Source organism: Sus scrofa, chromosome 4 (assembly GCF_000003025.6).
Source record: "Sus scrofa isolate TJ Tabasco breed Duroc chromosome 4, Sscrofa11.1, whole genome shotgun sequence".
Classification (NCBI taxonomy): domain Eukaryota; kingdom Metazoa; phylum Chordata; class Mammalia; order Artiodactyla; family Suidae; genus Sus; species Sus scrofa.
The window spans coordinates 65,232,766-65,248,871 of NC_010446.5; the positions used below are offsets into that span (position 1 = coordinate 65,232,766).

The window sequence follows — 16,106 nt, forward strand, 5'->3', positions numbered from 1 at the left end:
AAAGTAAGTGCTCACACCCAGGTAATCCTCAAAATGACTTTCCCTGTCTTCCTCCAGCGTTATCTATAAATAACTACCAAGTCTTTGTGATGCTTAACCTCACATCTCCTATATCTTTAAAGAAACAGAAAGATAATGTGCAGCTTTTTCCTATGTGATCTTAAGCCTTTCTTTTATAGCTAATTAAAGTATTAATTAAATATTCACGTTTAACATATCTTCTAGGCAAAAATGGGCTTGTCATCCCTGAAATTTTATAAGAAGCTGCCTCCTTTGTTTCCTCTTTCCCTCCCTTTCCTTTTTGACAACTTAGAAATGTCTGCTAAAAGTTCTTTCTTCCCTTCTAGTGTAAATGCCATTTGCCTCGAAACCGAACAAGAAGCTTACACTGCAATTTCTTTTTCTTATGCTTGCTGACCTTGTAGAGCACTGAAGTATTGTAGAGCCCTTTATAAAGATAAAACAAGCTAAGCGCTAATGCAGTTGCTTATTTTTAAAAATGTATTAATCTCATCATAAAATAACCTGAGGTAATTTAATAAAAAATTACCCAGTGTTGGCTTTTTATATATAGCTGAACTTTAATCCAGTTTAATTCAATTGTAGCGACATAGAAACATTTAAAGACTTCCTTGTCAAAGAGAAATATACATATTTGACTCATTCTTGATTTAGAAAGGGATGTGAGGAAAGAATAGTATTTCCAGAGTTCCTGTTGTGCCTCAGTAGGTTAAGAACCCGACATAGTGTCCATGAGGATGCAGGTTCTATCCCTGGCCTCACTCAGTGGGTTAAGAATCCAGCTTGGCTGCAAGCTGTGATGAAGGTTGCAGATGTAGCTCAGACCGTGTGTGGCTGTGGCTGTGGTGTAGGCTGACAACTGCAGCTCCAGTTCCACCCGGGCCTGGGAACTTCCATGTGCTGCAGGTGCGGTCCTAAAAAGAAAAAAAAATGATTTTCTGATTTTCTGTGTGTATTCGATTTGAATGTTCTCTTCCCCTAACCCCACCCCCACTATCTGGATGATAAAACTAACACTTTCCTTTGGATTTCTGTTCTGGTTTTTAAGGAATGAGTCAGCAGCCAGATCCAGGCTTCACGGGGGCTGCCGCACCCCAGAGCCCTCTGATGTCGCCCCGAATGGCGCACACGCAGAGCCCCATGCTGCAGCAGTCTCAGCCCAACCCTGCCTACCAGGCCTCCTCGGACATGAACGGCTGGGCGCAGGGGAGCATGGGTGGAAACAGGTGTGCCGCGTAGCTGAGCCTTTTTGATGTAAATGATCTCCAGGGACTCTTTCTGTAGCCCACCTGGCTCTCTTCTGCTTCTTTGCTCAAGCGAGAGATACCAAGTCAACTGCAAAGGAAGCCGGTCTACTTTTCCTAGAGCAGAAGTTAGGAGAATTTCCGAAACTTTAGCTTAGTGTTTTTTCCTTGGAAGTGGAAAGAAAGAACTCTCCTAAGAAGGTAGCACCTGGTGAAGCGGTATCGGACCCAACTTGTATCCATGAGAATGCGGGTTTGATCCCTGGCCTTGCTCAGTGGGTTAAGGATCCAGCGTTGCCGTGAGCTGTGGTGTAGGTCACAGACATGGCTCGGATCCTGTGTTGCGTTGCTATGGCTCTGGTGTAGGCAGCTACAGCTCCAATTAGGGAACCTCCATATGCTGCGGGTGCGGCCCTAAAAAGAAAGAAAAAAAAAAAAGAATGTAGCACCCCCATCAATTTATGATGGAAACTGCTATGGAAAACAGTGGCTAGAAGCCATTCTCTACTGTTGCATGTAATGAAAGCAAATGAAAATCTTGTCTGGTGCAGACATGAAAGTGGGACATATCCTTGCAGGCCTTCATGATTTCATTAGGAAAGCTAAGAGCATAGGGGCTCCTGCAGCTTCTCTGAGTGCTTCCCCTGCTATCTCTGACTTCCATCCTCTGGCTGTCCTGCCCTGGGTCCTTTCAGCCTAGATGTATTCATCCTGGAGTAAATACCTGAGCAACAGTTCCTCGAAACTCCTTACCAATTTGCCCTAGGGCTCTGACGTTTTCATCTTTCACTGTATTTCTAGCATGTTTTCACAACAGTCCCCACCACACTTTGGACCACAAGCGAACACCAGCATGTACAATAACAATATGAACATCAGTGTATCCATGGCGACCAGCACAGGTGGGATGAGCAACATGAACCAGATGACAGGACAGATCAGCATGACCTCAGTGACCTCCGTGCCTACGTCAGGGCTGTCCTCCATGGGTCCCGAGCAGGTGAGGCCGCCTCAGGGAAGCTGCCCGTGCTCTTTCTGCGTGAAGTGTATCTCTCCATGTGTTTAACATCTGCCATCACTTTCCGCATTTATTTTGTAGAGTGTTTTTTCACCTTCCCATCTTTCCACCACTTGTATGGGTGCAATTAATGGAAATACTTGTTAATGACAAAATAAACATGAAAACATCCCTGAGTGCTCGAAAACTGTTTAAAATATTTCTTAACTTTTTTGGGGGGGGGGGGGCTGCACTCCTTAGTCTGTGGAAGTTCCCAGGCCAGGGATATGACCTGAGCCGCTGAAGTGACAACACCAGATCCTTAACCCTCTGTGCCACAAGAGCCTTAACTTTTCTTGTCTTCTAAGTTTTTCTCTTATGTGAGGGATTTCATGATATCTAAAACAAATCTCAGGCATCCCCTGGTAGCTCAGTGGGTTAAGGATCGAGCATTGTCACTGCTGTGGTGCAGGTCCGATCCCTTGCCCAAGAATTTCCAAAAATAAATCAATGAATAAAATGAATCAAAAAGTGGAATGGTGAACTGTGCTTTTTTAAAACAGTTTTATTTCTGGGAATTCCCACTGTGGCACAGTAGGTTAAGGATCTGACTTCAGGGGCAAGGGCCACTGCAGAGGCTCGGGTTCCATCCTAGCCTGACACAGTGGGTTAAAAGATCTGTCATCCCTGCAGCTGCAGCATAGGTCACAACTGTGGCTAGTATTCAGTCCCTTGCCTGAAAAGTTCCATATGCTACGGATGTGGCCATAGAGTAAAAAAAAAAGTTTTATTTTTGGATTTTTAAGAACCGTTTCTTGTTTGTTTGTTTGTTTGTTTGGGTTTTTTTCTATTTTTTTTAGGGCTGCACTCACGGCATTATGGAGGTTCCCAGGCTAGGGGTCCAATTGGAGCTGTAGCTGCTGGCCTTTACCGCAGCCACATCAGTTCCGAGCCATATCTGTGAGCTACACCACAACTCATGGCAACTCCGGATCCTTAACCCACTGGGCAAGGCCAAGAATCGAACCCACAACCTCATGGTTCCTAATTGGATTCATTTCTGCTGCACCACGATGGGAACTCCAAGGACTGATTTTTTTTTTTTTTTTTCTAAACATAAAACCTGGTGAAAAGCAAATACCAAACTACCTGCCATCCAATTGCCTTTTTAAATTTTTTTAATTTTTTTAGGGCCGCACTGCGGCATATGGAAGGTCCCAGACTAGGGGTTGAATCTGAGCTGTAGCCACAGGCCTATACCACAGCCACAATAAGGCCAGATCCAAGCCAAGTTTTCAACCTATCACACTGCTCATGGCAACACCGGATCCTTAACCCACTGAGCGAGGCCAGAGATTGTACCTCATGGATCCTAGTCAGGCTCGTTACCATTGAGCCATGACAGGAACTCCCCAGTTAGCTTTAAATGAGAGTTCATTTGTGCAGGGAGGCACACAGACTATCCGAAAGCTACTCTATCATCTTTGGGATGTGGATTATCTGAGTTTTCTCTCTTTTTTTTTTTTTTTTTTTGGTCCATTCTTTTTTAATAATTCTTTTTTGTGTTGAATAATATTGAAATGATTCTGCCATCCCTGCCTTCCTGATGCCTAAATGCACACCAGCCTCACCTTAGCAAATAGACTCAAAGCCCTTAATATCTTAGGCATCCAGCCTGGGGTTCAGAAATCTGAGGTGGCCTAATCCAGAGGTAAAGATAATTGTTTAACAATTTGTGAACTGTATTAAAGAAGACATTATTTTTATTTTTTAATTTTTTTATTTTACTTTTTTGTCTTTTTGCCTTTTCTAGGGCTGCTCCCGTGGCATATGGAGGTTCCCAGGCTAGGGGTCCAATCGGAGCCGTAGCCACGGGCCTACTCCAGAGCCACAGCAACGCTGGATCCGAGCCTCATCTACAACCTACACCACAGCTGACGGCAACGCCGGATCCTTAACCCACTGAGCAAGGCCAGGAACCGAACCCGAAACCTCATGGTTCCTAGTCGGATTCGTTAACTACTGCACCACGAAGGGAACTCCAAGAAGACAATTATTTTTAAAGTGCACAAAATGCTTGGCGTTCTACTATCTCAGTAGTTTATGCAATGTATTGATATGGCAAGAGCCCTAAATCTTATTTCAGATTTGGAGAAATTGAAGCATGGCAAGTTTTTTTTGTTTGTTTTAGGAGTTCTTTTTTTATTTGTTTTTTGGAGTTTTTTTGTTGTTGTTTTTGACTGAGCCCATGGCATATGAAAGTGGCCAGGGATTGAACCCACACCATTGCAATCCAAGCCGCTGCAGTGACAATGCCAGATCCTTAACCTGATGCACCGCAAGAGAAGTCTGAGGCATAGAAGGTTTTCATGAATTAACCAATAAGTCATTAACAGCACCATAAATTTCTGTTAGATCATGATTTGTGAGTTAGAATGGTGAAAATTTTAACTAGATCTGTTTAACCCTGATGTTAATAAAGGATAGTTTGTATGAAAATTTACTAAATCTTACAATACCTCTGTTTTATTCTATGAAAAGGTGATTAATAAAAATGCAGTGTGATGCATGAGAAAATTTAAAGCCCTTTGCAATTTACGAAGGCTCTACGCACATGTGTAATAATAATTAGTATAGTTCAGATGATGGTGGCTAAATGCTTATTTGTATAAATTCAACATAAGGAAATATAGACATTGTTCTTTTCAGTGGAGAAAATAACAGTGTAGATGTTGAATTTTCTACAAAAATGGGCCACTGGTAGTTCCTGATTTGCATTCTGGGGCAAGTGTTATTTGTAAAAGAAGAGTTCCCGTTGCGGCGCAGTGGAAATGAATCCAACTAGGAACCCTGAGGTTTCGGGTGCAATCCCTGGCCTTGATCAGTGGGTTAAGGATCGGGTGTTGCCATGATCTGTGGTGTAGGTCGCAGACATGGCTTGGATCTGATATGGCTGTGGCTGTGGTGTAGGCAGCTCCAATTCAGCCCCTAGCCTGGGAACCTCCATATGCCACAGATGTGGCCCTAAAAAGGTTTAAAAAAAAAAAAAAGTGAACATGTTAAGGCAGAAGAATGTTTCTAACATTATCGTCTCTTGAATTTCTAGACAGAATGCAAATAAAATTTCATTTTGAAGGCAGCTAGTCTATTATAAGCATTTATTTTCATGTTCCTCCATTCTCCCGCCGGAGTATACACATGGGAGAGTAAATAAAGTAGCCACTTTTACGTAGTCCTTCCCCCCCCAATTCTCGTCCTCAAAACAAAGAGGGCTGGTGGTTAGTTGTTTCTCAGTGCACTTCTGGATGTCTCACTGAATGAAGCCCTGTCTTGTCGCCCTCAGGTTAATGATCCTGCTCTGAGGGGAGGCAGCCTGTTCCCAAACCAGCTGCCTGGAATGGATATGATTAAGCAGGAGGGAGATGCATCACGGGTAAGAAGCAGCAGAGAAATGAATGTGTGAACATGAATGTTTTATAGATTAAAATTCGCATAGCTACATTGTCAGCCAGTAGATTGTAGAGAGTAGTGTGATTCTCATGGTTTTTTAAAGAATATGTTTACCTGGAGTTCCCGTCGTGGCGCAGTGGTTAACGAATCCGACTAGGAACCATGAGGTTGCGGGTTCGGTTCCTGGCCTTGCTCAGTGGGTTAAGGATCCGGCGTTGCCGTCAGCTGTGGTGTAGGTTGTAGATGAGGCTTGGATCCAGCGTTGCTGTGGCTCTGGTGTAGGCCGGTGGCTACAGCTCCTATTAGACCCCTTGCCTGGGAACCTCCATATGCCGCAGGAGCGGCCCAAGAAATAGCAAAAAGACAAAAAAAAAAAAAAAAAGAATATGTTTACCTGACATACAATGGTTTTTGTGTGAATAATTATTTATTTGAGCTGATGGTAGCTTATGAATTAAGAACACCAGTCTTGCCCTGGAATGAAATTATTCTAGCAAAGCAAAAAACAAAGTAGCAAAGAATTAGTCATGTTTGGGAGTTCCCGTCGTGGCTCAATCCCTGGCAGGAGCAGAGACGTCAGGTGCTGATGCCTGATAAACCTAAATTGGAAAAACAGGGTTAGGATCACAGAAAGCAACTTTGGCACAGACAGGGTGTCCTCTCTATGGGAAGTGCCTCTCAGGTCCATGGTGGGATTCTCTGTCACCATCTAGCCTGGCCATTTTTACCCCCTTCACTTCCTGTTTTTTTCCAGTCCCCCTCTTGCATCTGCCTTATCCATCTATACTTTGTTCATGCTGAATGTTAAGGCCAGAAAAACACCTGTCTCCAGCAGAGAAGAATGTGTGCTGCACACACCCTAACCCATGAATCTTGTCACTTGTCACCACATTGCTGATGTGCACCAAGAGGATCCCATTGTCCTCTTCCTAGGTGTCTGGATGGACCCCGGCCGCTGTTGCTGTGAACCACAAAACTCTCTTTCCAGAATTTTTATTGGTGATCAGATTCTATTTGAACTAGAAACCACTGTGATCCTTTTTTTTTTTTTTTTTTTTTTTTTTTTTTGCTTTTTGGGGCTGCACTTGCGGCATATGGAAATTCCCAAGCCACAGCCACATAGGACCTGAGTCACATCTGTGACCTACACCACAGCTCATAGCAGCACCACATCCTTAACCCACTGAGCAAGGCCAGGGATCAAACCTGCATCCTCATGGTTATCAGTCGGGTTCTTTACTGCTGAGCCACAATAGGAACTCCATTCTGTCTCGTTTTAAGCAGAGCTAGGATAGATTACCATGAATTTACCAAAAACTAGAGAAGGGCAGTTATTTTATTTAACCCAAAGATTCTTCCTTTCACAAGGACTTATCACAGTGTTCCTTTATATTTTGCATGTGTTTAAATATATTAAAATTGAGTTTACTACTCAGCCACCTGGTTCTTGCATAAAGAAAGTATAATTCTACTTTTATTTACTAGTGTTTTGGAAATTGAACATTAGCTAGAATCAGCTTTGAGTTGATGATAAAGTGATGATAGTGATGATGACACTTACTAGCCTTTACTCGGCCCCAGGAACGATTTAAGTTTCCATTTACCATTTTGTTTAATCCCCACAGCAGCCCTAAGGAATGGTAGTGCTGCGTTCTCTCTGTCCAGACCAGCTACCAGCTGCGTATTGATGTCAGCCCGTGTGGAAGAATTGCCTTAAAGTTTCCACAGACCTCAGTACATCTCAGTAGATTTTTTTTTTTTTCCAGACTAACTGGAAAACTGAAGGATTTTTTTCATATTTCAGTCAGAGCCATGGGGTATTTCCACATAAAACAATATAAGAGACAACAAACTAGAAATAAATATGTTCAGGGTTATACTATAGAGAAAAGTACATTAAGTACTCTCTGAGTTCCCTGGTGGCCTGGTGGGTTAAGGATCCAGTATTGTCACTGCTGGGGCTTGGGTTCAGTCCCTGGCCTGTGAACTTACATATGCTATGGGCACAACCAAATGAATAAATTAATAAAAATGCTTATTTTTTTTTAAGTATTCTGGAAAGTTCCCACTGTGGTGCAATGGGTTAAGAATCCAGCTGCAGCGGCTCAGGTTGCTTTGAAGGCTTGGGTTCAATCCCCAGCTGGCACAGTGTGTTAAAGATCCTACACTGCCCCTGCTGAAGTATAAAGTCACTACTGAAGCTCAGATTCATGCCCTGTCCTGGGAACTTCCATATGCTGCAGGTGCAGCCATTTAAAAAAAAAAAAAAAAAAAATTCTTCTCCAAGAGAAAATATACTCAGATTTTTTAAGCTTGGAAGAATTGTGCACCTAACCAGGTTCCACTTTTGACCACTAGAACTCAGGATCTGGCGAGAGCTTCCCTGGACCCCTTCTCAAGGTGCTTTAGTGAAATAGAGTATTTGGGGAGTTCCCGTCGTGGCTCAGTGGTTAACGAATCTGACTAGGAACCATAAGGTTGCAGGTTTGATCCCTGGCCTTGCTTAGTGGGTTGAGGATCCGGCGTTGCCATGAGCTGTGGTGTAGGTTGAAGACGAGGCTCGGATCCCCAGTTGCTGTGGCTGTGGCTGTGGCTGTGGCATAGGCCAGCAGCTACAGCTCCAATTAGATCCCTAGCCTGGGAACCTCCATATGCTGTGGGAGTGGCCCTAGAAAAAGACAAAAAAAAAAAAAAAAAAACAATAAGAAACAGAGTATTTGAGGCTCACTTCCTTTCTAGTCTTAAACCAGATAATCACTAGTAGCCCTGATAGCACTAGAATTCTGGGTCCAAATATCTAAACCCCGGAAGGAGTTGTTCCATGTTCCCACAACAGCCAGTAATTTTCCCCATATAACTCAGGTCCCATAGTTATTTAATTGGCTACTTGGCCTATTCAGCAACAATTAGATGGCAGTGACCAGAAATGTCGTACTATGGTTATACCCCCAGCACCTGGCACAAAAGAGATGCTCAATTAATAGTTGCTAAATGAATGAAAACTTTGGGGGGAGAGGATAATCTGTAGCCAAAGAAAAGCTGTTGATTGACAGACTTGCACCAACAGGCTTCCACGGGGCTTCTTGCTCACTGCAGCCCGGGGTGTGCGGTCATTCAGATTGACTGTGCTTATCAGCAGCCGAAGCCAACAATGTTAGAATGTCTCCAAAACCAAAACTCTGGGTTATTTAGCTTGTCGAACCCCGGGAGAGCACACCCCATGGTGCCATGTGAATGTGGCAACAAGGGGAAGTCAGGAAGGGGACATTTTGTAGGAAGTGAGTTGGTGCTGGATGATTTGGATTTGGAGGAAAAATTAAGAAAATAGTGACCACTTCTGGACTGGATGCTGTCCAAGAGCCAAGGCAGTTCAGCAGCTGGGTATGTCAGGTGTGGCAACGACCTTTGTTGCTGAGGCAAGTGGCAGTGGCAAGAGAGCAGCACCCACTCAGACGGAAAGATGGGAGATTAGAAATGTGTTGTCTCTGCTCAAAGTAGTGGCGGGATCTGCCTTTGCAGCCGTCCTTTGTGTTCAGTTAGGAACCACTCTTCTGCATCAGGATCAAGCGCAACTCCTTCTGATGCAGCCTTCGTAATGGGCACCGTTTAAAACCACCAAGTGGTACTCACTTTAGCAGCTCATATACTAAAATTGGAATGATGCAGAGATTAGCATGGTGCCTGCACAAGGATGACATGCAAATTCATGAAGCATTCCATATTTTTAGGAGGCATAGGTTCAAGGGTGACACCTGGGTTTACAAGAGATTAGTGGAAGACATCCTGTCTGGTTGGGTATGGGTGATACAGCCTACGTGGAGCCCAATGTGACCAGTTTCATTTTTAAAGTCTGCTGGCACTACGCTCGTTACTAAAAAGCTATCCTAAAGACCAATGTTGTTTTGTTTTCAAACAAAAGATATTTTTTAGTGGATGAATCTCAGCCAAACCTGTCATTATGCATAACTGTCTTTTTCAGTAATAGGCTCTGTGTGATAATAACTGTTGACTTTCTTAGATTCACTTCCTTACATGAATGTAAGCTTTTAACTGTTTCTCCATTTAATGTGTGATTTCCTTCTGAAATAAAAGCATTCATGAATATAGCACGCAAAATAAATAGAAGAACCAAGTGTTATGCTGCTTTTGTGATAGGCTTGACGATGGTTTTTCTGAAAATTCAGAGTTCTTAGACCACTTTCTCTGTGCTTTCCTGCAGAAATACTGCTGACACTGAAGGTAGCTGGTTGCTTCTTTCTTCAGCTGATTGGGCTCTCTTGCTCAAAACGCTTACCAGTCTGGAGAGCTGCGTCTATTTGTTTTGACCCAACCGACCTGCCATCCAGTCCTGCCTGAGCAAGATGGGCAGATAGGCCTGGGCCCTGCCCCCCGGTGGAGCCCCCTCAGCTGCCGCAGGAGGAGCTGTCTCCCTGTTGACAGTCTGCAGCTCGAGCTGGACAGTTGCTCAGTCTGTTCACTGCATTCACCTTAGTGCAACTTAGATCTCTCCTGCAAAGTCAATGTTGACAGGCAAACTTCATACCGTGTCAGATTGAATGTATCTAAATGTATGTATTTAAGGGAAACACCCTTGCTCTTGTTCTGTTCCTATCTGGTTCCAGACACTGGTTTCTTGCTTCGTTTTCCCTAGCTAACCTTAAATGATTAAGAGTTCATCTGAGGGAAAGAAAAGAATTTCAAAAAAAAAAATCAAACTAAAGATGTTTTAAGCTAAGTCTGAACAGGGGCTAAAGGCAGGGCAGACACATGGACCGCGCTGTATGTACAGAGGCACCCGAGAAGTGAAGACCAAGAAATCCTACTTGTGTATTTGTAGGAAGCTCTTGAGACCATGTTGGAAAGAGTTTCCAGTTCCTGAACAGATGAAAAAGAGCCTGTGGGAGGGCTGTTAACAAGAACTTTTTCCTCCCGCCCCCTTTTGGTTCAAACCAATCTAATTCACCCAAATCGTGGATTGAGAAGAAATATGTATTTTCCATTTCCAAACTCAGTCCCCTTTAGCTGGATCAGACAACCTGAATCGGCTCCCGCCTCCTCCCTTTCCCTCCCTTCCCCAGTTCGCCCACTTCCATCCATTTCTCTAAATAAAAGCAACAGAAACCAGGTAAGCCCCTTAATACCTCCTTACATGTTTTGCCAGCCACTTATCAACCGCTCTTAAATTTCAGAAAAATGCATTTATGGCAAGGAGAGGAGCAAAGTTAGGACTCAGTACCAATCAAACTTTGGACACCTGCTTTGGACGCATGTTTATTCTGTTCCCCAGTGACACTGGCCTACCCAACAGAGGAAAATAATAATAGTGTGCTTAAAATTGACAGCAGTTTCCACTTGACAGATTTAACCTCCGCCATGTGTTTTTTTATTTTGTTTTTTAGCAGTGCTGACTAAGCCGAAGTTTTGTAAGGTACATAAAACCCAATTTATATGTAAACAAGCAATAATTTAAGTTGAGAACCTAAGTGTTTTAATTGTATAATTTTTGTGAGGTATACATATTGTGGAATTGACTCAAAAATGAGGTACTTCAGTATTAAAATTAGATATCTTCATAGCAATGTCTCCTAAAGGTGTTTTGTAAAGGATATCAATGCCTTGATTAGATCTAATTTGTAGACTTAAGACTTTTTATTTTCTAAACCTTGTGATTCTGCTCATAAATCATTTATCTAATCTATACGATATGCAGCCACTGTAGGAACCAAGTCTTGATTTTTTATATGTTTATATTCTTTCTTAATGAACCTTAGGAAGACTACACATTACTAAGCAAGCCACTTTTCTGGTTGTTTTTCTTGCCCACTCTCATAGGGGAATGATCTTTTCTTAATTGGCATCAGTTTCAAACAACTGTAATACCAAGAAGCTGGTGACCTCTTTTGAGCTATTTCTCCCCAACCCCTAATACACATACTTTCTTACCTAAATTTCAGGATGATATCTTTTTGATGTCAAAAAGCAAAAGCATTTTATATCTCATTAGCCAGGCTTTTTAGGAACAGAGTTTGTTTATTTGTGGCAGGGTGAAAAATAGACAATTTGACTGTTTATTTGTGGCAGGGTGAAACATATACAAACTACCCCTATTTATGGTTATATCTCTCTCTGTATGCACAGGTTATGGGAAGTGTAGAGATATAGGCAAAGATAAGATGGTAAGTAGACAGTCTGAAAGTGTTGCTCCATACTGAAGGAATGTTCTGGAAATTTGCATTTCGCTCCTTTTTTCCACGTGAGGGGGTCTCACTACAGGGAGGTGGCCGAGGAACAGCACTTCTCAGGGGCCGCCAGTTCGCATGTCCCCCTCAAAAGGCTCTACTTTTGTCAACCAAACCATTGGGTTGCCCAACTGTGATGGAAAAACACAAGCAGATGTTGGCCCGGAACTCCACGTCCTTGTTGGCGCAGTGAGGCTTATGTTACACACCACTGAACGTGACCCGTTTCAAGTTGATTTTTGGAGACACGTGAATTAGCATGGCTTTAACTTCACCCAGCACAAAAGAGAAATGGAGTTGAAACTGAATTCTTTGAATTCTAAGTCCCTTTTCACTACAAGACTGTCCAAAAATATCGGTGTACCTTTTTCTTGTTTACTCATCCGCCCACCATGTTTTCCTGTCAGTCCCAATTCTGGCAAATCTGCAATCCTGTGATGCTGGTAACTTAGAATAACTCATGATCATTACTGTTTTGAAGGAAAAGAGATTCTGAGTTCTCTTATGGTTCAGATCAAGTAATGGATGTTGCTTTACATCTAATTAAGAGAAGAAAAGTCAGTGAAGGAAGCCTCTGATCATATTGATCACAATAGAAGCAAAAGCCAAATCAATCCCCTTCATTATCAGTATTCCTCATGCTGTACACAGTAAACTTGTTAGACTGAGTACTTGGTTTTTGTTTAATAGAACAAATAATCAGTGTTTTCCTTCTATTACTAAATGTGAAAAACACATAATGTGAAAAGTATACATACATTAACTTGGTTGTAAAACTCATTTAAGTGTTCATGTAACGTGGTAAGTTGAAAAAAGTGAAGTGAGCTATTTTACTGCAATGAATTCGTTTGACTCAAAGATTAAAATGCCCCCACCCCCACTCCACGTGTATCTCTTCTGGCCTGTAACAATTGAAAGCAATGTTTTTGCAGTTTATATAATGCAGTTTTTACATCTGTGTTTAAAAATGGAGTTCCTATGGGCTTAACACATGAAATGGGTGGCACAGACCCACTTGCAGAACCCAAAGATACACAATCAATTTTGAAATGCAATTTAAGCCATTAATTGTTGGTGTGAATTTAAAATTTTCTAGTATTTGTATGGTAGTATGCTGCCTAAGAGCAAAGCATTCTCTGCACAAAAGAAAATTACTGTAGTGGCTTCGATTTTAATTAGAATTTTCTCCCTGGTGTTTCTTTATAGACTAAAACAAAATCTTTTAAGTTTCTTACTACAGGTAAAAGCTATGTGCAAGAACCTCAAAATGCTAAAATCTAGCATAATGCCTTAGATCTGTTTTTAAGTCTTGTATATTCCTACATAGCTGTCCAATGTATTATATTTGTATAGTGAATTGTGTACAATTTTTTGAATAAGTGCATCATCACTTAACCTTTATGTTGTTGAATAGTGATGATGATACATTTCTTCAAACATGTAACTGTCTTTTTTTTTTCTTATGCCATTTGTGGGTTTTATTTGTACAGTTCCTCATGAAGTTGCATCTGAGATGTGTGTATATGAAAAGATTATACAAGGGTAAAATTAAGCAATATATTAACTATGGTTCTTCAGGAGAAAGCTTACCGTGTTTCAGGTTGTGATTTATTTTCAAAACGGAGTTGACTCCGAACATCACTTTGTCTTTCACTTGCATTGATGTTTGTATTTCTAGTGTGAGCAGTTTATGCAAAGGTAGATATATTCAGAGAAATTTTAAATACATTTATGCAAGTTAATATTGCTTTGCTGATGCTATTTGCTTATTTGATGTTAAATAATGCTATTGTAAATAAAGAATCCTGTTGTTATTGCATCATTTAATAAATTTTAATGCCTTCGGGTTTTACATGGCTTTGGAGAGTCTCATGTGTTTATATTGTATCTTCATTCATAACTGCAGTTAAATTATACAATTATCTGCCCTGTAATGTAATAATTTCTTACATTTATACAGTAGTTGACGCTGTTCCAGCGTATTAACATGTATTCTCCCAATGACCCATTTTGTGGATTTTCAGTTTGGAGCCAAGAGGGGTGTATCCTGCTTAAGATTATCTAGCAACTTTTTTTTTTTTTTTTTTTGTCTGTTGTCCTTTTAGGGCTGCACCCACGGCATATGGAGGTTCCCAGGCTAGGGGTCTCATCAGAGCTGTTGCCCCGGCCTACTCCAGGGCCACAGCAACACCAGATCAGAGCCACGTCACGGCAACGCCGGAACCTTAACCCATTGAGCAAGGCCAAGGATCGAACCCACAGCTTCATGGTTCCTAGTCAGATTCGTTTCCACTGTGCCACAACAGGAACTCCTGATTACCTAGTAACTTAATGGCAAATTCAGGCCAAGTCTAAAGGAATCCTAAATGATGTTACCACCTTCATCCCCGTTTCTCCAAAAACATTTGAGAGTAATATGGACTTCTCACTGGCTTTTTAAAACATACCAAAAACAAAATTATTAGAAAAATATCTATACTACTAACTATATTAGCAAATTAAGGGGAAGGGAAAATTACTTAGATACCGTTTGGTAAATATGTATATAATAAATTTCAGTCCCCATTCATGATAAGATTGATGTTTTTTTCTTTGAATTTGGGCTAGTACTAGTCAAATGAAGCCATATAGCTGGAGTTTTCTGGCAATTGGTCAGTGCGTCCTCTTTGAAAATCCATAGCATCCTTTGAGATGTTTGTCCTCTTATCCCACTGCATAGTTGAAGTTTTTTGTGCTTGTGCTTACTTTGTGTTTATTTTGGGGAGCTTTTCCTTTTCTAACTTACTGAGAATGTGAGTAATTTTTCAATTTTTAAGCTTTTTTTCTAATACATGTGTCTCAAGATTCTAAGTTTTCTGTTTACTGCTATTAGCAACATCCCACACCTTTCATCTACTTATCTTGTCAAAATCTTCAACCATGAGAGTTCCCTTGCAGCACAGTGGGTTAAGGATTTGGTATTGTCTCTGCAGTGGCTCGGATCACTGATGTGGCACAGGTTTGATCCCTGGCCCAGAAGCTTTTATCTTTTTAGGGCTGCATCTGCAACATAATGGAAGTTCCCAGGCTAGGGATCTACTTGGAGCTGCAGCTGTGGGCCTACACCACAGCCACAGCAATGCCAGACCTGAGCAGTGTCAATAACCTACACCACAGCTCATGGCAATACCAGATCCTTAACCCACTGAGCAGAGCTAGGGCCCAAACCCGTGTCCTCATGGATACTAGTCAGCTTCGTTACTGCTGAGCCACAACAGGAACCTTATCCCTGGCCCAGAAACTTTTATATGCTGCAGGTATAGCCACAAAAGAAAAAAGCCTCCAATCCTGGCCTTAGGTTTTTATTTTTCCTCTTAGTTTTTTGGGGTTTTTTGTTTTTGTTTTTTTGTCTTTTTGCCTTTTCTAGGGCTGCTTCCCGCAGCATATGAAGGTTCCCAAGCTAGGGGTCTAATCAAAGTTATTGCTGCCTGTCTACGCCAGAGCCACAGCAACATGGGATCTGAGCCGTGTCTGCTACCTACACCACAGCTCACGGCAATGCCGGATCCTTAACCCACTGAGCAAGGCCAGGGATTGAACCTGCAACCTCATGGTTCCTAGTCGGGTTCGTTAACCACTGTGCCACGAAAGGAACTCCTTTCCTCTTAGTTCTATCAGTTTTTGCTTCTTGTATTCAGAAGTGAGGTGCATAAACACCTCACTATGTCAGGTTCTTAACCCACTGAGCCACAACAGGAATTCCCAGGCAAACAGCCTTTCTGGCCTGCCCTGGACTCCCCCATTTTCTCTCACAAACATGTTCCCTAATAAATCGCTTGCACATCTAATCCCACCTTGGCAGCTGCTTCTCAGAGGGTGCAGAATAACAAAGTCACCCAAGCAAGCAGGTGGTGAGCTGGGGGTTGAGACAGACTCCCTCAAAGATAGTAGGAGAGGACATCACGGTCCACAAGTGTGACACAGATCGTCCTTGGCTCAAAGTGGTGGCTCAACTACTGAAGATTCCCTGGCGGGGACCTTGGAAAGCATGCTGGTGAAGCAGGGGTGGCTCTGGCATGTGGGAGGATGTGGGACAGTCACAAGATTGAGGGGGAGGGGATGCCAGTGGAGGAGGCTGCCTGCTGCCAGGATGGATTGATGCCCTGCGGGGGACAG

General features: G+C 42.3%; 1 protein-coding gene across 11 annotated transcripts in view; it reads left to right on the top strand.

Moving 5' to 3' along the window:
* NCOA2 (nuclear receptor coactivator 2) overlaps positions 1-12,992 on the top strand; it is a 357,729-nt gene extending 344,737 nt beyond the window's left edge. For 10 of the 11 annotated variants that reach the window (XM_021088456.1, XM_021088457.1, XM_021088455.1 and 7 more), the window contains 4 exons: positions 1,070-1,247; positions 2,067-2,265; positions 5,606-5,695; positions 9,932-12,152. In XM_021088456.1, the coding sequence (XP_020944115.1) occupies positions 1,070-1,247; positions 2,067-2,265; positions 5,606-5,695; positions 9,932-9,943 (479 nt within the window). In that variant the 3' untranslated portion in view covers positions 9,944-12,152. 11 annotated transcript variants of the gene reach the window in all.